We start from the raw sequence: 24,481 nt of genomic DNA on the forward strand, positions 1-24,481 counted from the left end.
TCTATTCTCACTATGTCCTTTGCAGGGTCTTGGTGGTTGCTGGAGCCTATCCTAGCTCCCTTAGGGCAAAGGCAGCGTACACCCTGGACAGTTTACGTGTCCATTGCAGGGCCGCACACACTTGGCCATTCCTAAGAGACAATTTAAGGTCACCATTTATCCTCTGAAGCATTTCTTTGGACTACGGGAGGAAGCTGGAGTGTTTGGAGAAAACTAACACATACAAGGAGAGAACATGCAAATTCAACACAGAAAGAACCCAGCTGGGGTTTGAACCAGGGCTCTCTTGCTGTAAAACAACAGTGCTTCACTACACTACCTTGCAGCTCAAAGTAAAAAAGAAAGCAAATCACAAGGTTAATTTTTCACTTTATTAAACAGTACATGTTTGTACAAGAACACCTTAAAACCTGATCAACAGAGTTCACATTCCATCCCTCTTTGTTTTCTGGTCTGCTTCAGTTTTCCTACTCTCTGCTCTTTTTTGCTCTCAAGTTTCCAACTTTTTTGGTCCTTATCTTTTGACATAAATGCTATCAAGTTAGCTGACAGGTACCAAGGTCTGAAAGATGATCATAGTTTTTGTTCCTAAATGTGCAAGAATATTGGTGACTGTAGGCAATGTTTGTCAGTGATAGATGGATTGTGGGGTTGCTATGAGGACAAATGAATTCACCACAGTAAGAAGGGTTCACTCATTTCTAGAGTGGAAGAAGAACACGGACAATTCACTCCAACAAAATTTAGAAGTAAAGAGGAAAAACAACTGAAAGGAGACAAAAGTAGAAGGAACAAGGTGACTTTGGTTGTCAAAAAGGACACAGCACAACAAACTATGTGCCATCTCTCCATCGCTCCTCCTCTTTCCACCTGTTCTCTGCTGTGCATTGTTTACCTCCCCACCGCCTGTTCAAATCTGCTCCCACTTATGTCCTCCACCCTGCCCCCACCCAGGCAGACAATTCTCCCCCATATTCTCATCTTTGTCCCTTGTTGATCACACACCCAGGTGCAACAATGGCTGGTGATTTTGTTCCCAGGCACCTCCCACATGCCAGTGGCCCCAGGTATGAAATTCTATCACTTAAAAAAAAAAACTGGTGGATCAGCCTATTTACACCTGGAAGGAGCGCAACAAAGGAAACAGATCCTTTGTGAGATTAGACCCCCAGCTTGAAGGGAAGCTTAAAAGGGGAGCCATGGGGCATCGAAGAAATATGTGTTAAAGGATTAAAGAAGAAAAAAACCATAAGAAACTGTGCTCCAAAACACTTTTTGACATTCCTGCTATTTTCCCAGTTTATGTCTTTGCCTTCTTTACCATCTTGAGGGTTTTGAGCTTTATAGAATTGGTCTAGTGGAGAGGGGAAGGAAGAGTCATGGGGGTTGACAAGCTGTTTTCACATCAGGTCCTCAGTTTATTGTCTTTGAACATGGCGTGTACTGAAACTGGGATGTCCTTTAACGCATCAGTGTCTGTTCATCTAAAGCCCAATCTCTTAAAGTGCTGGGAGATGTCCTCTATAATGTCGCTTGTCATTGATGTCACCACAAATGATGGTTCGTTTTTTTCTGCGTCCCTCACCTCATGTATGAAAAATCCGAGCAGCAATGAAAGTTTGCAGCCTTTAAGAGTCAATGAGTAATTTATTTAGATAAAATGCTCGGCTGGAGAAGGCTGCCAGGGTCGGAGCAATGAAGATTTACAAAGTTCTCCCTTTGATATTCATCTCATAGTTTATTAATGAAGCAGGAAAACCTCCTTGAACTAAAGCTGAGCTTATTTGTTCAAATGAAGTGAAATATGTTCATTTGGTTGTCTCATTCATGCTGTTGAGGCCAAGAGCGAGCTTTATCCTTCTTCATACAACTTCCTGTACCTTGAAAGCCAGCCCAAGCATATTCAGCATATTTTTCCATGATAGTTACTGATGCATTATTCAGTGAGCTTGGTTGGTCTAGGCTGTACTAAATCTCTGGTCTGTAGATGCATGAAGCACAAACCGATCACTGTAACACACAGAATCCTGGCTTCTCCGGTTCTGATGCACAATGAATAAGCTGATCATGAATCACAACTCCATAGAGAGATCTTCAACAAGGCACAGCATGGATGAAAGAAGCGCTTGGCTTTTGAAATGCTATTCAAAGCATCATGGTAATAAGAGTAATGAGGATATCAGAAGCCAAACATACTGCAATAAGCTTGTTAAAATGGACAGCTGTGTTGCATCACAGAGAAACCTTTATGAAACTAAACAGTTTTGGAAAAAAATAGTATTCCCCCAGGTTTCTGACCCCCTTTTAAGTAGTTGGCCATGCTGCTAAAATAATCCACATTTAACGGTGACGGCTGAAGACTGACAGTTTGCAGCCAAAGCATTATGCATCGCTGCAGCTGAATCAGCAGAACAGTCAGGAGTCAGCTTGAAAAATTGTTCCATTAATTTCACAAACAATTTTCTGAAGCTTTAGTGGAACTTAGAACGTTTTTGAAGAATCAGTTTGTCTAAATGTTTCCAAGTTTTTATTTCCCCTTTAGATAAAGAAATAGATTTACAAAATAAATTGTCAGCTCAGTCAAGGAAGGGAAGTTCTTGAAACTTCAAGTCCCCAACTTGTTCCAAAACAAAAGTAATAAAACCAGGTAAAGTCAACGAGTAGCTATTCGCCAGGCTTGTCAAGCAGTTTAGTCTCTATTCAGTCCAGAAGAGTTCAAACCTACAAAACAAACTGACGTTTTTACTGTCAGACTTCAAAAATATTTACTTTGATCTCAGTATATCTTACAGAACTGCACCTTATTATTTGTCTTTATTTCTTAAATAACTGATGTATCTTTGGATTTGGGTTCAGTGATGTCAGATGCAGCCAAAATGTAAATGGGTGAAAAATGAAGATGTATTTGTGTCAAGATCTTTGGGAGTTATTTCTTAATTTGGTAAGTTTATTGTTATTGATGAAAAGTTAAGTCATATTTTTGAGAAACAGGTATACCCACTTGAATTGTTTTTTTTTTTCTTCTAAAGATAAGCTTCAATTTTTACCAAAAGACACTTTCTGTACATATAGCATGAGTATGACTGCAGGCAGGAGAGTAATGGCCTCCACTCACTGGACCAAGAGTGAGACAGGTTGAACTACATCAGATCAATAACTATTGTGATGAAATCGCTTAGTGTGACACTGACATGCAGAACGGAGGACGGGGATATAGTGGCTGGAATTTATGAGATGGGAAAGCAAATACTGGTTGGATAAGTGTCAAGAGAGAAACATCTCAGTGGTTTAATTTCAGGAAGTTGTTGGGTAGCAACTTATCATCACTCAAGACTGTGTTCCACAATAAGAACTAATGTAAACAGGCATTCTAACACCTACCACATGGATATTCAGCCTGTTGGGCCGATCGATGCATCTGCAGTCCTAAACTGCTTTGTAAACCTAATGCAACATTAGTGGCACATTTTTGTTACAATGGAAATATTCTAATGGCAAACTTGTTTTGGGTCCATTAAAATGTAAAAATGTAATAAATAGCTCATATTTTGAAAACAAACCCCTAATCAAGACTGCACGCTGCAAAGTCAATGTTAAGAGCAGTAAATGAGGGGGCTTTCCTTCCTTAAACTAAAATATTTTGTGACTGACTGCATTTTTCATCGAGCACAGATAATTTTGCGCTTACATATTTCTGATCATCTTCAAAAACAAAAACACAATTTTCTATTTACATTTTTAGCCCGAGACCTGAAGAGGGGGACTGGACGGGTGTAGAGTCTTTTGAAAAAGCAGGTATAAGAGATTCATGTACCAACCTAGGTGCTGCATGTTTTTGCAGCTTGGGCTTCATTGTTATGATCTCCCTTCTTAATGAACAGCATTGCCCTCCCTTCTGCCATACAAAGCCCTGATTGAATCTGGCGTTCCATTAGCATGTTAAAGAGGCCCAGCTTCATCTGTGAGCTGCTGACTGACAGTGGATATCATCTCTGTAATTGCTTCATACACTGGACCAAAAGCTTGCAGGAGGAAAAAAGGAGGGAAACAAAGCGGAGGGGTGTTGGGGGAGTAAGTAAGACAGAGAAGATAAAGCAAGTGGAAGTCGACGTGCAAAAAGATACTGGTGCAGGATTAGGATTTAAAAGTGAGGATTTTGGAAACAGGGAGAAAATAAATAAGAGTGCTGGTGCACTGGAACACATCTCTGTATATCTGAATTTGGTGTAGTTCAGACCCCATGCCAAGCAGGAAATCGAGTTTGATTTAGTATATTTCCTTAAATCACATTAAATATGCAGGAAAACGATCAAAGCAGAAACTCCAGTAGTGTTTCATAACAGAGGTCTTGGACCAGCAGAGCAATACTCCACACATTTATTGATATGTATTCCTGCAGTTTGAGTCTGTTGTGCTTCCATGTTTTTGTGAAAGCCATTTGAGCACATACGCATTTAAACAGTTATTTGGTTAAGCTTTCAGTCTTGCATCCCTCTCTTTCTCTGCAGTAGAAAAGGTGGTGGAGAACTGCAGGAAAGGTGGGTGTTCTGATGCATCCAAATCTGATCCCAACCACCTCAGTCTCCCTTGCTTTTATTATTTTTTCTTGCTCGACAGTGTGCCACGGTGGTGCACCATCGTCGTCATCAGCCCTAAATTAATATTCTAAGGCCAGCATGCTTGCATGTGAACATCTGTGTCTGTGCATGAAAGAAATACAAGTCCATTTATAGGAAAACTAAGGTGATGCTGAGAACGTGGGTACATCTGAACCAAATAGTTTACTTGGCAAGAATAAGCCAAAATAATGAATTTATTGTTACAAACTACAAGCAGCAACATGTCTGGAATACCAACTACTTTTAGGATGTATCTTAATACTGGATGATTACCAATTTTTCTGCAATATTTTTGATACAGAGTACAAGATCATTAGTACACAGTTTTACATCCTCATTGAGAGAAAAAGTTGCTCACTATTTTTTTGTTACAAACAAATTGCTAAAGACATTAGTTCTTACCATAGAAATATTATTATATTGTAATATACAATCTGGTTGCAAAAACCTAATATGATATGTTTTAAATAATTTAAATATATAAAAAAATATGTTATAAGCACTAATATTTCCATATTCAGATAGAGATAAACATTAAAAACAAAAATCACCCTAAAAGTCTGAATGTCTGTGCTGGTGCCAGTGCTGAAATATTAATACATGCTTTTATAACATCTAGAATAGATTATTGTAATGCACTTCTTTCTGGCGTTAAGAAGAATACTATTAATCCGCCGCAGCTTGTTCAACACTTGGCTGCACCCCTTTTAACGAAGAGCTCATTACTCTAATTTTGAAATCTTTGCACTGATGGCTCCCAATTTCTTTTATTAGTTTATAAAAGTTTGAATGGGATTGGACATTCATTTCTATCAGATTTTACTGTTATCACCCTGAGGTCCCCAGGTGCAGGTCTGCTGGTGGTCCCAAAAGTCAGAAGAAAAACACAGTGACACCACATTTCAGCACTGTGGACCTCACCTGTGGAAGAATGTGAGGGTTTAATTCACTTTAGAGGTTTTTTAGAAAAAGAAGAAAAAAGAGACTTTAATTTTTAGTTTAGCCTTTAAGTAGTTTTTACATATCCACATTTGGTTTTAATGACTGATTGTTTTGCAGGATGTCTATGAGTGGTCTGGTTTTTTAATGTTTTACAGTTGCTATTTTTAACAACTATTTTTTAATATTATTGATTTAGTTACATAAAGCCCTTTGAGGGGCTCCAATGCAGAAAAAGTGGCAAATAAGTCAAGTGGAATTTTGTATAAACCTCACAATAATTTACAAATACCCCCTCCCCTCCAAAAAAATATTTAAAGCAAGACTCAATGTTTTTCACTTATTACAGAACTATGAGTTATAAAGTGTCTGTATCTGCAGAGACAACCTCTTTTTTTATTTATATTGCAGTCATTTTAAAATTCATTATTTTTGGAACTGTATGGACAATAACTGTCAGTAAGTCACATGCTACTGTACTCATTACAAGCTTTAATGGTTTGTCACCATACTTTCTGGTTTCAGAAAACAAGATTGTAAATTTTGGGTGCAACGATAATCCAAAATGTGCACTTTTTTAAGGAGGGAGCTTAAAGGTGCGAATTATTGCTGAACTTTTTAACTGTAAATACAAAAACATGTTTCTCTTTCTGTAAAAAATTTTTACATTCATCTCTGAGGCTAACTTGTTATTTCAAAAATCCATTTGAGATCATAAAAGAATTGCTTTGTACTATAAAGCAATTCTTTTATGATCTTTTATGATCAACATTTGTTTTTGCCTGATATTTCATTTTTGTGACAAAAGTAAACATCCGTGACTCATTTTTCACATATTGTGTATGAGCTTCTTCTGCCATGTTGAATATATTCTAGGTAATGTCCATCTTGCAAATAATTAGGACTGAAAGTGTGGTTCTGTGCCTTTTTGGGAACAAACATTACAGTTCTCTCAACTTCAAATTCCCAAATTTCAGCCCAGAATTTTCAGTATATTTTTATCCCATGTGCAAATGATTTCTGCATGATCGTTTAGAAATATTTATATGTATCTAAAGAAGTATCATCAATTATGACAAAAAAGGGACATGAATTAAAAACAGTCAGCTTTCTGCCACAAAAGAATAGCAGTTGAATATTAAGCACCCCGCACATGTGCAAAACATGCACACACACACGGTCCTTACACCCTCTGGCACTTTCTACTTCACTAATGCACCAATAAAACTAACATTCGGGATGCATTTGCATAATATTTCATCTTAATGGTTGTAAAATTGGTGGATGAACAGCGTCTGCTTCTCTGCAGACGCTTTAGACGTGTGTCAATGGAAGTCTTTGATAAAGACTTATCTTTTTTTATTCTTAAGCTGTATACATGCAAATTATAGTTGAAGGTCAAATTTCACATTTGCTGATTTTCTTAATGACTATGCAGCAGCTTCTCTCTCACCAGATCTTTGTGTGGTAAATTGTTTCTTTTATATGTTCCTTGTTTTTTTTCCCAGAACACAATATGAACTTTTGATGACATTTGAAACTTTACTCCCTGTTGTGCAGCTGCTCAAGTCCAACTCTAAAGTGACTTTGTGGTGCTCACTGACTTTACTGTAGAGGGCCATATGGAGTGAGTGAGTGTGACATCACCTTTAGAAAAAGGTTCCCTTCTGGCAACAAAATTAAACCAATTCAGTCCCCATTTTTTCGTGATATAGACGTTGGATCCAGACGTGGTCAGTAAGCAATGATTGGTCTGAGTCGGTCTCAGACAAGGTTTCTATGGCAACCACTCTTGCCAATCAGGAGGGAGGTTTTTGGAAGTTTACACCCCTACCACTTGAAAATGGACTTTGGAGAATCTGTCAATCAAACGCTTTGAATAACATGAGACCACATGCTTTTATTAAGGCATCTGATTGCCCACTTTAGATCTTGAACAACTTGCACTACAGAAAAATAAATATGATTTGCATAAACCCGGAGCTAAAATGGTTATTCTGACAAATCAAAGCTGAGTAATAGCTGTTTATTTTCTCAATAGAAGTCTATGGTTTTTTTGGCTTGTTGGAGCTGGTGGGTACTTCCAGAATCTAACAGTGGATGGATTACTTGGTCCAGTTCTCAAGTTTCAGTCAATGGTCGAACTTTTCTGCTAAAAAAAACCCATTCTGTAACACTGTAATCTTTTGTTCGTCTCTGATCCACATCCAGGGCTGTATTAGCAAAGCAGAGTGAGACGTAACGACACATCTCTACAGTGATACAAGGGCTATAACTAATGTGTTATGACTTCTGTTTCCCTATTGTCACAAACAAAAAGAATGCATTTATATAATGAAAAAGATGTAATTGAGAGTCCATGTGGGTGTGCCATGGGATCAGTTTAGTTAACATGATGTGTTTGCTTTAGTGATGCACACCCTTTAACCACAGCTGACTACATTAGCGACCTATCCAATAATATTGTTAAATGCATAACATTTTATTCAGCTGCCTGCTTGGTTCATAGGTAAAGTGTTGCAATCCATCACAGTGGCTTTTGCCCCTAACCAAACACTTTATGCGGATCAATTAACCTCCAACTAATACACCCGCTCCGTTGTCTTGAGGTAAACAAATGAAAAAGAACTGAGTTTCAGATTTAATGATCCTCTATGCAATCCCCGGGCAAAAACTGATGTTGCTATGACAAACGATAAATTCAAAAGGAAAGCCTTAATGCAAATTCTTTTGATAAGGTACGCTGCATGTTGCCATAAGGTAATCAACATCCAGTTGAAAGCTGTGGCATAAACGTGAATGGCTGATTTTCTGCTGATTCTGACCACACATGAAAAAGTTACTGCCAAAGTAAGCAAAAGATGAGAGAAAAGTTTACGTCAAAACTTCACCTGAAATTGTTAAGCTATATTAAACATGCTGCATTAGCAGTCCCCAAAGGTGCTGTTAAGTGCAGGGTTTGAGTGTCAACAACAGTGGGTGCACAGCAGTTTTCAGAAGACTTAAAAACATTATTTTTCTGTTTCTTTCTGCTCCACCCTATATTTTGTGCACTGATGGCAAATAAAATCAAAAACGGTGTGGCGGATACTTTTGCTGACCCTCAGCTTCAGTGATGTTTTGTGATGCAGCTTTCTACACTTGTTTGTATGCTGCATTTGTGAGGCCACTCAAATGGTCTTGCTGACAGGATGCGTTGGCATGCTGGCTGAGGCTTAAAGACATCAACAGATGTGACGCTACAGTGACAACTTCAGCAAACCATTAGCTTCTCCCGTTAATGCCTTGCATGCTGCAGCTTCCAACTCCCACTCGCTTTACTCTCAGTTTACATCCTGCGATCAACGTCTCAAACTGCGGCTGCATCAGGTAGTGAAATGGAAACTGCAGTGATTGTTTTTAACAAAAGCAGAAGGACTGCAAAAGCAGAGAATAGGTGCTGGAGTGATGACAAAGCATAAAAAAGAGTGGAGGAAAGGCAGAAAGAGGCTTTAAGCAACTATATGGGTAGACTTGCTACCAATACACTAGAAAGTGCAACTGTCCCAACGAATAACCCATAATTCAGTGCAGATTTGTTCATGGACAGATCAAAGTATGGAATCAAAAGCAGTAAGTGGGTGGGGGAGAGTGCAAGAGACCATAAAAAGCTTCACCTTGTTCTGCACCATGCACACATGACACCCTCATCCAGCTTCTCCGTCTTTCTCTATCAGGGCTAGTAGGGAAATGCATCATTCATGAGCGAGGACTCGACTTATTTGGCTGCGTCATCATCTCACATAACTGCCAACAGCTTTTTCTGGTTCTTTCTCCTATACCCGAACAGAGCAGTGGATGCTTGGGAAAATGTGACCAAGAAGTAAATTTTTCTGATCAAATGTTTGCGTCAAAATTACAGTTAATTCCCTTAGAATCCCAAAAATTTAACTTCAAAAGAAAAAAACTGATTTTCCTTTGTCAACCCATGTTTTTTTAAGGTAAGACCTATTGAAGTAATATTGCAGTGACTATGCACATCCATTAGTTTCACCTTTGTAAAAGACTTAAACTATTTAAATGTACATAAAATGCTCAAAATCAATACTTTTCAGTAAAGTTATCCGATAAAGTATCTGGTTAAGAGTCTTTATTAAAGGCTCATTGTCTGGATAAAGCTGTCTGCTGCTCACGCACCCTTTTTGTTCGGCCAGTTGTCCTCTGACTACATCACAGCCTGCTAAGGGACTGCGTGCTGTGAAGGTCACTGTCCCTGCAGCTATGGATTACACAAACGTGCAGAGTCAGGCAAAATATGATACTGCCCTTGAGGGGAGGTCCATAGCCAAGGCTGACGGTGAGGAGCCCTCTTGAAATTCTGGACCCATTTAAACTAGAGTGACAACATGGATGCCTCAACAGTGCAGAAAGGTGGACGAAGCATCATGACATCCTCATTTTCTGAATGCTTTCTTCCCGCAGCCTGCTTTCAGCACTTTCACCTTATCATTAATGTGTTGAGTAAACATCCATTTTTAAGCATACGAACAGTTTCACCCTGAACTTGTAACAAAGAAAACAGAGGGTTAAAACAATTTCACAGAACTCCTGAAAGACTTAAAGGTTCCCAAGCTGAGTGGTCATGAAAGCCCAAATGTTCTTGACATTTCCATAAAAAAGAATGGTATCAATCCAAGACTTAGTTTTGAGAGGTGAGCAGCAATTTTCAAAATGTGGAAAATTAGATGGGTTGTTTTTTTGTTTTTAACATGTTCTTGTGGCGATTTTTCATGATAAGGTAAATATATATTCAAAATTAAGCTTAAAATTGTGTTTCTTGAGTATTTCTTAACTCAAATCTTTGTGAATCAGGAACAGATTGGAAAAGGCTTGTAGCTCTCATGAAGAAGTTACAATTGGCAGGCCTCGAGCTCCCTGCTCCGCTCCATTCTGATTCATATACCTGTAGACGAACAGATTTATGTGAGTCTTCATTTTCCTCATCTGAGCTGGCATCTGGCTCAAAATTGTACTGCTGGATAGCTTTGATATCGCTCGCCACTTTTGCTGCACCGGTACTATTAGTTGGGGATGTGATAGGCTGTTAGCTGGTGGGAGAATGAGAAAAAGATGGGTGACGGGAAGTCAGGGTGGGCTTACTCCACTCCCACAGCCCTCCCCACAATAGTCTAATGCACCACTATTGCTCTGCAGAAACTATGTCCTGGAGGACATCTTAGTATTTTTTAAATTCTTTTCAGTTCTAATAAAAATTTTACTTAAAAAAAAAACAAATTGCTACATACAACCTAGTTTTAATAGGTCATACCTACTCAAATTTATAAATGTTTTACAAGTACCAACATTTTTTCTCAATTTTCATGTTGACCTAACTTGAAATTATTTATTAGAAAAAAGTCAATAATATTCAGTTTCAGTCACTCAAAATACCACTTTGTTCAGTAGACTACCAAAAAGTGCTTGGAAAATGTTGCCTTGTTTTTTTCAGTGTCAAGTAAATAATTTCTAGGGTGTACAAAACGACAGCTTTTTGGGTAAAAACTGCATAGCCATAATTAAAAGACCACTGGAAACACTTTTGACATAGTTAAAAAGATTATCGGAGTGGTACTTTAAAGTCTCAAACAAAAGCTTTTTGTTGAAATTAAAAGAAAATTGAACCTCAATACATTTACAAAAGTGAAATCTGAATAACTTCATTAAGTATGTAATCAATTTATTTATACATGGAAAAACAATTCCCAACCACTGAAAGTTTGTCTGTATTAGGTATGACACAAGCCCAGATGACACACAAGGTAAAAGAAGAAATGTCATTTCTATTACATGCTGCCACAAAAGCCTTCAAACATACTTGTTTAGAGTGTTACACGCCCCATTTGACAATGACTAATTTGGTGTCATGCCACTATTTAGAGGTTAGAAAATACACAAAAAGTATGCCCACTAGCAGACACTCTTGGCAGACTGCATTGTCCTTTGCTGGCTCTGCTCTCCCCGCTGTGACCTTAATTTATTCTGTCTTGAGTGTAAGTTCCCACCGGGCGGCCGATGTACCTCAAAGGAAAATGATGACAGCATGTGAATACTTAAAACGCTCTGCTTTAAGCTTAATGAAAAAATAAAACTATGCACAGGAGAATACATTTGGTGTGAACAAAAACCTACAAGGAGGGGGCATTATTCGCTCCAACAGCCTCAAGTTCTTCCACCTCATTTTAGACATTTGCAAAAACTTTTTTTTAAAGGAATGTCTGTTAGAGAATTATTTAAAACAATACTAGGCAAAAATAGCAGCTACAGTGTTTGCAAACCTGGTGAAAACCAGCTCAAAACATTTGACCTGTCTGCACCATAATACAAATTAGTTATTTCAAAATCAAACACTGTAATTTCCTGGATTCTTTTTTTAACCTTCTGTCTTTTACAGTTGATGATGATGATGATGAAGGCCACCAAACATGAATTACCAATGCATATTACAGTCACTTTATATTGATATATATTTTATCTATAAACTTTATCCTCCTAACAACAGCAAATCAAAATGTGTCCAATAGTCAAAAAAATGAACATAAATCCTAACAAGAATATAGTTTCTGGGAGTACCAAAGGTAAAAAAAAAACAATAAAACAAACACTCTATGGATTGTACTGTTAAACTCATTTTAATAAAGCAAAACAACTAGAAAAATGTTTTATACAATTTTTTAATTTAATTTTGTCATTAGTTTTTTGTTGGGCTATTTGTCTTGTGTGTTAATCATTTCTCTCCTTCATGGTTTGACTATTTATTTTACTATTTAGACAATGTTAACAGAAACAAAAACAAAAAAAACAATCAGTCACAAGGTTTTTCTGGCACTTCTGTGTGCAACTTGAATAAAATCCCTTGACAGTGGATATTATTATTTCCTTTTATTTTTTTTCATGCACAATTTTTGGTACATTGTAAATCCTAAAAAAACATTACAGTCAAGTCCCACTTGTGTTTATGTTCAAATTAAGCCTGGTGGGTCACTGGGGTCACTGCTTCTGTTAGTGTAAAAAATGTACATTTAGACTCCTATTTAGATCCAGGGTTGAATCTTCACTAACGACTTACCAGTTCTAAAGGAGAAGTCAAGTTTAGTCAAAAAAAGGTGTTTTGTCTTCTAGTCGCATGACAAACTTGAGTCCTTTGCAATGTTACTACAACGGTATAAGATGTCCTATAATCTCAATTTTCACAAGTAATAACCTTTTCTGCAGACAGAGAGCAGTTTGAAAAAAAATTAGATTAAGGATTTCTGAAAAAAAATATGTTGAAATTTAACACTAACACATCTAATTAAAAAAGAACGCAGAAACAAAAACACTGATGAACAGTGTCAGACCTTTGCTGCTATTCCACAGAATGAATTTCTGACACATGGGTTGGATGCCGCCATGCCCGCAAGTTCAGGACACAGGCATTTAGACAGTCTCGGACAGAAAGCCTTGGATGTACAGACTCCAGTTAAAGCAAAAGAACACAAGCTGTCACCCAGCAGTCTAATCCCCTAATGAAGATTTGTAGCAGGGGCTGGCTGGTGATTATTGGCCCAGCACAGGCACAAAAACCATCTTCAGTGCAACAGTAAATACAATCTCTCACATTTGCACAAGCCATCACTGGCAAAATGAGAAAATTCAGGATGGCGACAGAAACCCAGCCATGTTGATGTACTCTGTGCTGGCAGATGTTGCTCCTTCACATGCTGAAAAGGCATCTGTGCTACTAGAAAGGAGAAACCACTACAAGGCAACACACATTTTTTTCCAGATGAAAAATATGCATCTGAAATATGTGTTTTTTATTTTTTATTTTTTCCGGATATCAAATATTAGGGCCGCATGGTGGCGCAGTGGTCAGTGCCCTTGCCCTTGCCTCACAGCAAGAAGGTCCCCAGTTCAAGTCCCGGCTGGAACCAGAACATCAATGGGGGACCCTTCTGTGTGGAGTTTGCATGTTATCCCCGTGCATGCATGGGCTTTCTCCAGGGACTCCATCTTACTCCCAACATGCTTCATAGGTTAATAGGTTAATCTAAATTGTCCCTAGGTGTCAGTGTGTGATTGTGGACACTCTACCCTGCAACAGACTGGTGCCTGCCCCCTGCCTTCACCCACAAGTGGCTGGGATAGGCTCTGGCAGCCCCATGCATAAAAAAGGGAATGAACAGTAGAAGATGAATGTGAAATATGCAATGTGAAGCTTCTTATGTTTTTGCTGTTATTCCTGTCTCACAGGGTCAACCACACTATAGTGACAATGCTAATTTTATGGAAATGTGTTGTTTTAATCCTTTCAACACTGCAGATTTCTTTAAAAATAAAAAAATAAAAATCTTTTTTTTTCCAAAGCACACACAAAAATAAGAGTTTCAAATCATCCAGAGCAAACTTTTATACTCAAGACCATTGCATTATTTTATTTTTTATTTTTAAACATCTAGATATTTGTGAAACCGAGTCATTCCTATTTCTGATCTTTCAACGAAAAAAATATTTAACGCTTTGACAAATTACATGAAAAGAATGTACACAATATACAAATGAATGTTAAACCTGAGGTGAGGTACCTTATTACCTCTGTGTCCCTTACATCTGTATAATCAAACCTCTGGCACCCCCCACCCCCTTCTTCTCTGTACCTGTTCCCCCTCAGGCAAGGGCAGGGAGCTGTAGTGCAGGTTCTGGCAAAGCTCCTCCTGCTGCTTCTCGCTAACTGTGGGGTAGGGTTGCTTGTTAAATGGAGAGCTTGTTTGAAGACAGGTGTGCATACCAGACGCCTGCGTTAATCCCAGTGCCACGCGGATCCCATAACTACCAACAATTGCAGCTTCCCCGGCCCTCTTCCAAGACTGAGCTAAAGCTACTCCGATCCTTTCTGCAAGCTGCAGCTACAGTAGTTATCTATGGGCAAGATACCACAGTGGGCAAGTCTGAGCTCCGCTTACTGCCACCTTTTAACACTAGAGTTTTTGGCGTTCTATAAGTTGTTATTTAGACCATTAAAATACACTGCATGAGAATTAGTTGGAGGAAAGGAGGGTGTTCAGGGTTAAGATTTGAGCTATTTTGAGCCCTTTATGTAACAGAAAGGATTAAAAGCTAACTTGGAGCTTCTTGGAAGTGAAAGCATGACTTTGTTACTATAGCAATTAAACAGTGGTCGCTTAAGCTGACAAGGTCACAGAGCACCGAACCGTTGTGGCTAAGGTAAAAAGAGGACAATAACCAACCAGTGCCACAACCACACTGCTCGCATTTCCTGACTGCATGAGTCAAATCCAAGAATTTTGTGCTCAAAGCAGGCAGGGAAGCGAGCAAGTAAGCAATTTACAGCTAAGATGCCTCGCAATCCGGTACTGCTAGCCTTTTTGTGTGACTGTTTGTTCATTTTGCTCTCTCCATTCACCTATTCTATCCGTTCAATTCTCATTAGCCTCTCGTCTATAGCCGTGGAAGTATAAACTGACCTTGCTGCGGCTCAAGGTGAATTGATTTCTCATTCGGGCTTTGTGTGAAACCTTATCTCAACAGCACTCACAGGAATTTCCTCTTCCCCTTTGTAGAACAGGAGTGACCTGTATCTTTTCTTTTGTGAGGATACTTCTCATTCCATTTTATCTGTGTCTCTTCTTCTCTCTGGTTTCAGCCTTTTTTTCCCCTCTAAACCTACAGAATTAAAGCAGACACAAGTAATGCAGCATTTGTTGCTGCCAAATGTGCTTCCATGACCTTTTCACACTTGACTGTCATTTGGGAGGCTGTGGGTCTTCGTCTTTGAATGGAATTACTGAGTTATCTTTTTTGATTCGTCAATTTTTAGGAGGGTGGTAGTTTGATCTGTACCCTCTCTGAATAAAATCAACATATTTCTTTGTAGGGTGTCTATTTCTTACTGTCTTGTACATCTACAATGTTTGTTGTTAGTCTACTACACCAGGATCTCTGTAAAAATGCATCTGACTTTAGACTGTGCAAATAAAATATGTGGACAAAGAACAAACAATAAATAACCTAAAGCGTGCTTTTGTACTGCACCTTAAAAAAATAGTAAATCTCGGATATGAATAGGGGCCAAGCCACCGTGAAAACAACAAAGCATTTAGCATCAAGGCAAATATTGAAGCTAAAGTGGTTCAAAAGTTGACAGAATTAATTCTTCCAACATGAATTCAAGTGCAAAAGTTTTAGGATAAAAGAGCAGATGGTGTTACATATGTGCTAAAAAAAAAGAGATCTTGATAAATTGTCTAAATAAAATAATACAGTTTTAAAAGTGAAGAGATGCAAGGAAGGAAAGAAAAAACAGCTACATGACAGAAACAACTGTGCATCTTTGTGAAGAGCAGGGCGTCTCAGTGAGAAGACTCGTCTGTTTCTTTTTCCACTTTGTGATCAGAGAGACTGTTGAAGCATACAGAACATTTTCCAAGCTTTAACTCCCAGGTGTCTTGTAGCCCTGGGATTCCCAGTCAGTAATAAGCCCCGCTGCCTTTGTGAATGCACTAATGTGACACACAATCACGCTCAGGTGAACCACCGTGCCTCACGGAGCAGCGGTGGCATTCTTCTGGTGATGGCAGGTGGCTGCCCTGGTTTTGAATACATAAACATTCCAGTTTATTCAAAAACATTCAATATGTTGGCACTCTGGTTTATTTATGGCAAAAAAAAGTTGGAAGTTTTAGTCACTGAGAATCTCCTGCATGACGCTGCCTTTAGTTTTATTGCATGCTCTTTGACAGAGGACACTGCAGTGAAGCAATGAAGCTGTGGGCGTCAGAGAAGCACATACCTCCTCCTCCCTCTGCTCTGCAGTGTTACACACACTGGGTTGACCACACACACACAAACTGATGCCCTCACAGACACAATAGGTTGCCTTCCCACCAGTCCAATAACAGGCCTATTCATTAGAGACTCTTACAGGCAATATTGACAGCCTGCTGACATGTAGTCACTGCAGCATAAACAAATGGAGCAATAGTGTGGGGCAAGGAAGGAAGGGAATGAGTGAAGTGAGCTGTTATAGTGTTTTTTTTACTGTGAAATCTGTTCACAAACTTAAAATTCAGATGGACATGAAGAGAAAAAGAGTGCTTCATTAATAAGAGCACAGGACACTGGTTTCAAATGCACTTAAGGGGATCTCCACTCAGAGGAGGGCCACATAAATTCTGTACTCTAGGTCACACCTGAGATGTGTGACCTATTTTAATTATAGTCACGGGAATAAGTCTTTTCATTCTACACGGAGGAATGATTGCAGGGTGAGGTGGGTCAAGTGCAGCATGCAAGCAACTCATTATTGTATTATAGCTACAACCCCTTTTGATAGAAGAGAGCCAGAAAGATCTGTGAAAAAACAAGCAGATACCTGAAGCCAGGAGTTCTGGAGCCCTGAGGCACAAATCACAACATCAAACTTGAAACAAGCAGAGAATTGCACATTTTTTTAAATGCAAAATCTGTAATTTAAAGACCCACACAAATAAAATTTGTGTTTGTGGTGTTTTTTTGAACATGTTTTAGTAGTATATTTCTTATGATGTAGGACACATTTAATGAAAAATAAGGTTAAAATGGCATTTCAGACTATTTTTTGACTATTGCTTGCTTACTCTCAACAACTCAGGGTCAAATTTCTGGTGAACCCCTGCTGCTCTGCAGAAACTTTGTCTTAGAAAATGACACAGGTTTTCTGATTTTGCTTAAAAACTGCATAATCATAATTAAAATACCACTGGAAACACTTTAACATGAAATCAAAAGATGATCGGAATCGGACTATAAGGGACTGTTAGTTTCCTGTCACTTTAAGCAAAAAAGAGAGCAATTAAGTCTTAGAGAAGATAGAAAACTGCTGATTTGTTCAGAAAGCTGCTCTTTTGTGTCTCCTTGATTTGACCCCTGAAACCAGGTATGCAGACTTTAAAGAATGTGGAGTTGGAAGGTTAGGTAAATGGAATGATTAACACCCATACAGACAAGTCAACACAGAGATGGGCATTCTGAGGACAGATGAGACCAGTTTAGCCACATCTACCAGGACAAAGACACAGACTGCTTGGCCCCGGGGTCAGGAAGTCAGCCTCAGCGCAAATGGATGTGACTGATGAAGCACAAAACAACTCTTTATGAGACACGACTGAAGTGCCCCAAAAAAGTAATATTTATCCAAATTTTGGTTACTCATGTGAGATGATTTTTTATGGTGTCTTGGATGATCACAGAAATTCTAAGGGGAGTTGAAAGACAGTTGCTAACAGAAGCCAAGCAATAAAATTGTCTGTTACTGCGCCATAAACACTTTAACTGAAATCCTTCTCAACTGCAGCAGCGCCAAACCTCGGTGATGCACACATGGATTTGTGAAGCGCAGCACCAATACACTTCCACTGCCATTATTTACATCAATACTGTCACCACTGTCATTGCAGTCACAGTCCTCTGTCAGGACCTCATAATGCCTTCAATACAAGTTACGACTGACTTCCGATCACAACGACAGGACAGAGCAGGACGGGTAATGGTTATTCTGTCAAGGTCAGAGAACAAAGGATAAGAAAAGACTGGAAGCTACGCAGCAGAGTTGGTGATGCATACGGTTTCCACATGCATCCTCAACCGGAACAAACACACTTAAATATCTTTACCACGTAGTTAGAACCTATCAGCTTAAAATCAAGGAATTTGCCGGTGGCAGCTCAAGATCCGTCAGTGCCACAACACTAAAGGTCATTGCAATAACATTTCCACTTTCAGACGATAAAAAGACCAACATGCCGTATCAGTCACTGGCCACATCATCAGGAAAACTAGAAATTGTGACAGAAGGTGGAAACATGTATTCTTTCCAAAGAAACTAGCAACAAATTCACAGAATGAGGTCCAGGCCAGCTTTTTTTTTTCTTGGCAAATGTGATTAAAAAAAATTGAAATACGTATCATTCTTCAAAACATGTGACTTATTTTAATGCTTCAGCCCTCTATAATTGTTTGAAGTCATTAAAAAGAGTATATATGTTAGAAAGCATTCACTGTTTCTGCACATAGTTCAGGAGCTGCATTCTTTAGTATTCCCCACAAGGCGCCAGCAGTATTAGACAGAGGAAACTGACACACGCTACCTTAAACTAAAACCATTACACTGGTAGAGCTGTGTTGGTGTTAACATGTCCAGGTCGAATATCATTTAAAAACAGCTGCCACCACCTGCAACAAACTCAAGACAGTACTTGCCTGACTGCTTTAAGAGCCTCAAGTCATGTAATTGTTCGCTTCTAACCACCTTAAGAAACTCAACCTAAATTTTTTTTTTTTTAAACAGTGGACTATTCCCATTAAAACCATGATTTAAAAATATATATTTCTTTTACATTAAAGGTTTGAAGTTAAACAGTAATGTTAAGTGTGAGCATTACTGGCATATAGTCACAAACATTTCAAAGTCTCACAACTGAGACTACACGACTCCCTATAATCATTAAAGTTGTCTTCTTGAAAAACATGCCTGCCAGGAGGGCAGAGGAGCCGAGCTGCGGCTGAATCAGTCCAGGCATGCGTTAAAACAAAGCGTGCTCTCTGGCAGAGCACATAGCAACACACTCAAACGCACATTTACTAGAAAAACACACTCACAGTCTCAGAGAAACAGCCCCAAACAAAGGACTTTGGGATGCAGTCACAGGTGCTGTACTGCTTTATGAACACACACAAGCTTTTCTCACATCACACAGGTCATGTTCACATCACTGGAGTCCTCTTCTATATAAATGTGCAAACTAACACTGCAGAGTACACAGAATCCCCCCATTTGACCATGACTGCTATGAGACCAGCATACTAATGAAGAAACCCGGAGCTGACTCAGAGCAGCTTTTTCTTTACTTGCCTAACGTACAATCACAAATCTTATTCACATCATTGAATTTGTTTGAGCAGCTTACTCAAAGCTTTAGACAGAATCTGATGGCTAACTTGTACATTTTTACGAACCGTTGAGGTAAATATGCACATCATCTATTAAGTTAAGAATAAGCCAGGCCACTACACCTCCTAGAATGGTGGAGTCTGGTCATGTGACCAAACAGCCCATAATAATACAGTCCAGTTCCAAACACTTTGACCTTCCTCGTCATCACTCACACCTTACCAGTAATGGTACATTATTGCAGTCATTACAAGCAGTAACCATCATGCAAAGGTTCATCCCAGAGCTCCGCACTGACAGATGTCTGCATGGAATAAAAACTCAGCAGAGCGCATTATTAATCAGGAGCTGCTGCTGCTGGCCAAGTTTAAGTAGGGATTAGTGATACAACAACATGCCTGACCTCTCCAAAATCCCATGCACCACAAAAAGCGACAACTCACCCAAAATCATGCTGTGTGTGTGTTGCCTTTGGTGTCTCTGGATAGACAAGTGTTCCCTCACTGCACCCGTCTCTCCAACTACGGCTAAAAGACAATGATCCAAAATTTAGAGTTCCCCTCTTCTCTCCAGACAGAGGAAACTCAGAGAAGCAGCGTTTGATGTGAGGAGAGGTTTCTGCTGCGGCTGTTGCACATGCCGTCCCTTGTGCCTGCCCTCTCCAGGTAAAAAACTATGTGTTAAGAGGAGGAGGAGGAGGAGGAGGAGAAAGTGTGTGTGTGTGAAGGAGGGAATCCAGTGTTTCTGCAGTGGTGGCTCAGGTAAGCCTGAGGACAGTATGGAGGTGCTTGCAGGCAGAGGAGTGAGAGCACAAGAGGAGAGAAAGGGAGAGGAGGGGGAGCCTAAAGTGTGACAGCCATTCGCGTGGGGGGGGGAAGGTGGATGCAGCCAAGATCATCTCCTCCACAGCAGCCAGGAGTAGGAAATGCAGTGGTCTCCAACAAACAGCTGATGAGCAGCGTCACCTAAAATATGTCATTTCACAGAAAGCTTTAAACAGAAGTTTGCATTCAAGTCAGTGGCTGCTTTGGTCTTTCTTTTAAAAGCACATGCTCTTTTTCCCACTCAAGATTTGTCTGCCTCTCTCTGCTTCTTCTTTTTTTCTTTTTTTAGTGGGGGGTTTGGGAATAACCTAAAGGCGCCTTCCATGCCTCTGCTCTGATTGGTGGCAGGCTCAACCAATGGGAGCAGCAGCTGACACTTGTCATCATGCAGAGTGGAAGTCATGAAGGAGGGATGCAGCTTGACTGAAAATGCCGTCTCCAACACCACTGTTAGTGTTTCTCATTACAGATGCTCGCCTCTTTTTTCTTTTCTGTCAAAAAACCCATCAGGCAGATCCGACGGGTGCACTTGTTGTTGTCCCCCCCCTGCTCTGTCCTTTGACTCCACATATATGTGGACTTGTTATAGGATTAACCTTTTATCGGTGTGACTTTGTCCTTCTCTCCTTGCCTCTCACAACCCTGCAAAGAAAAGTTCCGCATTTTATCAATGTTTGCGCTTTCATCACAGGGACGGAAGTCAGACTTGCTTTGGTGGGGGGTGTGCACCGAAAGGAGAGATGAAATGGAAAGCGACAGAGCGGAGGAGGCAAAAGAAGGAGGGGTGGAGATTAAACTAAATACAAACTGGCAAAGGGACAAAGCGAGATGGAGTGAGGAGACGAGACAACCAGAAGGATGGAGTGTCGAGAAAAGGACAGAAAAGTGGACACATGCAAGAGATGGGCTGCAGAGTCACTAATTAAAGAGGAGCTTCACAGCCAGCTGCTTTATGGTCCACTTCCTCCACACGAAGGAACCTCTCCAATAATGTCTGCTGTCATGTTCCAACGCTAAAGTCTGCCTCTACTTTCACTTGTAAAAAGGGACGACAGGATAGCTGGGGAGAGACATTTTGAAAAATCACACAGCCATGATGTTCTAGAGAAGCTGGAGTGCTTAGGAGATGGCTTAAAAAAGCTGTCAAGAAATTAATCCCCTGGGGTGGGCATGCTTGCATGCAGACAGAACCACGTGAGCCCAAGGCTACAGAAAACACGGCTTGATGTTTATGGAGCCTCCTCTTGTCCTTTCTCTCCACCACCCTTCTCAAGCTCTCAGGCTGAGGCTGTGAGTCACACAGTGTTGGAGTGAATACTAAGGAGGTGGGCTGACGTCTCCAATACCTCTCTGCACCACAACTCCAATGCATACATCCAAGCTAATGTATGTAAACACTGCCTGACATAGATCACAAATCCCTACTCAGATTCTTACAGATTGTGTAGAATCCTTTGGAAAAACGCTGCTGGTATTATGGAGCATATGGAGATTTACAAACCTTTCCTTTTTAACAGCTGTCACAGAGGTATGACACATTAAACAACAATAAAAGCAAACAACTTAAGGCCTAGAATAATGGAGTTACAACTGTAGAATAAACACTAGTTATTGAGGACAGACAGAAGAGATGGAGCTCATAGGTTCTGAAGTCAACCATAAAGGAACGCAGTGTCTGCAGGAAATGAACCGTGGATCCAATATATTACTTTTTGCAAATTTCACAGTAATTATCGTTAACAGACAGTGGCTTAATGTTCTGGCCATTCCATAACGGCTAGTGTAAACGGTTGTCTGCAAAAAAAAGTTGAGATAGGGTTTCCTCATTAGTTGTGTTGGTATCAATAATTTAGTTGGCCCTTGTTGGCGTTCAATGGAGCGAGTGCTAATGTGCTGTCAGGCCAACGGGGGCCCAGGGCCCAGCGCCACTTTAATGGATGTCATGATGAGAGGGTGAAATTGAAGCACCGAGGTCCAGTATCATTGAGAAGGAGGGAGGAAAAGACACGGGAGGGGGAAGTGAAGGGACACGGGAAGATGAAAGCCTCTGAAAAAGGAAATATGACATTAAATGTCTACATGAGCACCAAGGTGATGACAAATGTAGAACAGAAAGCACCAGGGAAAGCCACTCAGCTATAAAATAATGTGCCAACCATTGTCTCCTTTGGAAAAAAAGAAGAAAGGACAGGTCAAAATGTATTGTACATGAATAATGAGCTGACAGTGTCTTTTGACTATACATTTTGAATTTCTAAAGATACTTAAAGTGATAATACTTTATCAGTTGCTTAGAGTTACTTCAAAGAACCAATCATCTTTTAATCTCTTGTAAGAGTGTTCCCAGTGGTCTTGTAATTATGATTATACGGTTTTTGGCCAAAATTAAAAAAACAACAACCTGTGTTTTAATCTGACATAGTTTCTGCAGAGGAGCAGTAGTTCATTAGAACCTCTGAGTTGTAGGTGGAACTGTTGGCGGGTGTAAGCCTACACCCTGACCTCCAATCATCCTTTTTTTTTGACGCTCTCCTGCTGCCTCACAGCCCCTCACCTCCAACCTATTAGTGGTGCTACAAAAATGGTGAGCAATATTTAAGCTATCCAGCTCTAAAGGAAAACAAAGATGTACATGGATCTATTTGTCTGCAAGTGGATGAATTTGAATGGAGCAGAGCAGGGACCTTGTGACCCACTGACTGTAGTTTCTACGTCACTACTAAAATTTTTAAACTGCACTTTTCATCTGTTCCTGTTTAACCACAAATTGAATTAAAAAAAAATCAAAAATGTAGGCCTAATTTTCTTTAGATGTCTCCACCATGAGGAAATGCCAGAAGAACATGTATAAAAAACCAAAAACCCAATTTTCAAAGGAGTGGATGTTTAAAAGTGTTATCTTTAATTTAGAGAGAGAGACATTTATTTCGGTTATGTTAAACACACAAACATAAACATTGAACAAAATTAACCAAAAAATGTGTCGGGTGAAGCCAAGGCTTATTTCCTGATTACAAACATCTACCTACAAATTGATAGAACCTAAAAAAAAAAAAAAGAAAAGGAAAAAACAAACAAAAACACTTCTCAAAATTACCTCCCAACCACAAGAGTCTCTCAGTCCAGAAGGTACTTTTGATATATTTTAAATGTATACATTTTCATAAACTGATTTATAGAGTTTGCAGTCTTCAGATCTTCGGATAATAAATTCCACATGTTGACCCCCTGAACAAAAATACTATTCCTAATTGCATTAGTTCTGACCACTTTGTTTTTAAATATATCTTTACCCCGAAAATTATAATTATTAACTTTAATTTCAAGCAAACTCAGTATTTTGGCAGGTACATATTGTTTTTTAACTTTAAACATAAAAATTCCAGTACTAAGATCAACTAAATCCAAAAATTTTAGTGCCCTTAATTCTGGAAATATTTGTTTTGTGGATTGATTGTATGAAGAGTGATTTACAATTCTAATTGCTTTTTTTGCTGAATAAAAATAGGTTTTGTATTTGACTTGTAACTATGCCCCCAGATTTCTAAACAATAGGTCAAATAAGGCATTAGGAGGGAACAATATAGAATATACAATGTAGCCGTATTTAAAAAATACTTGACTTTATGTAAAATGTCTAATAATTTGGACAATTTAGAATTTTTTTTCCCATTTTTTTTGTTCAGGTAAAATATGAAGCCTATGCAATTGTTTTTGTGTCTGAACAAAGTAAGAAGTTCTTCCATTCAGTTTTTGGCATGCTGACTTGAAAATATAGCCTACTAGTAAAGCCCCTAATTATTTACAAAAGACTGTTTAGTGACTTTAGTTACTTACTGAGAATGAAAAGGTATGAGAAGCCTAACAAATAATAAAATAGAATCTGATCAATAAACACTTTATTTCTGAAACTTAGAAACTTAGAGAAAAAATTGTGTGCTTAATGTTTGCATTTTATAAAATAAAAACATAAATTCAAGGTAAAATTGACTAAACGTCGGGCAGAATGTACAAAAAACCTACAAAAACAAGTGATAGCAGTAGTTATGAACGGCTCTCGGTTTTGTTTGGATCTAAAGCTAACATATGCTTTCAAGCGGATGTCAATGAAAAGTCTATGTACATGCTGGTTT

The 24,481-nt window shown here is 39.2% G+C and overlaps 1 protein-coding gene across 4 annotated transcripts in view; it reads right to left on the bottom strand.

The window, feature by feature from the left end:
- Positions 1 to 24,481, bottom strand: part of znf385a (zinc finger protein 385A) — a 67,373-nt gene that overhangs the window by 39,691 nt on the left and 3,201 nt on the right. The window contains exon 1 of one of the 4 annotated variants that reach the window (XM_004070698.5): positions 19,968 to 20,293. The exons of 1 other annotated variant lie outside the window; for it this stretch is intronic. In XM_004070698.5, the coding sequence (XP_004070746.1) occupies positions 19,968 to 19,977 (10 nt within the window). In that variant the 5' untranslated portion in view covers positions 19,978 to 20,293. Of the gene's footprint in view, positions 1 to 11,505; positions 11,624 to 19,746; positions 19,827 to 19,967; positions 20,294 to 24,481 lie in introns of those variants that run through there. 2 more of the 4 variants (XM_020704641.3, XM_078950637.1) reach the window with 2 other exon arrangements.

This window comes from Oryzias latipes, chromosome 7 (assembly GCF_053564925.1).
Source record: "Oryzias latipes strain Hd-rR chromosome 7, Olatipes_Hd-rR_3.1".
NCBI classification, from domain to species: Eukaryota; Metazoa; Chordata; class Actinopteri; order Beloniformes; family Adrianichthyidae; genus Oryzias; species Oryzias latipes.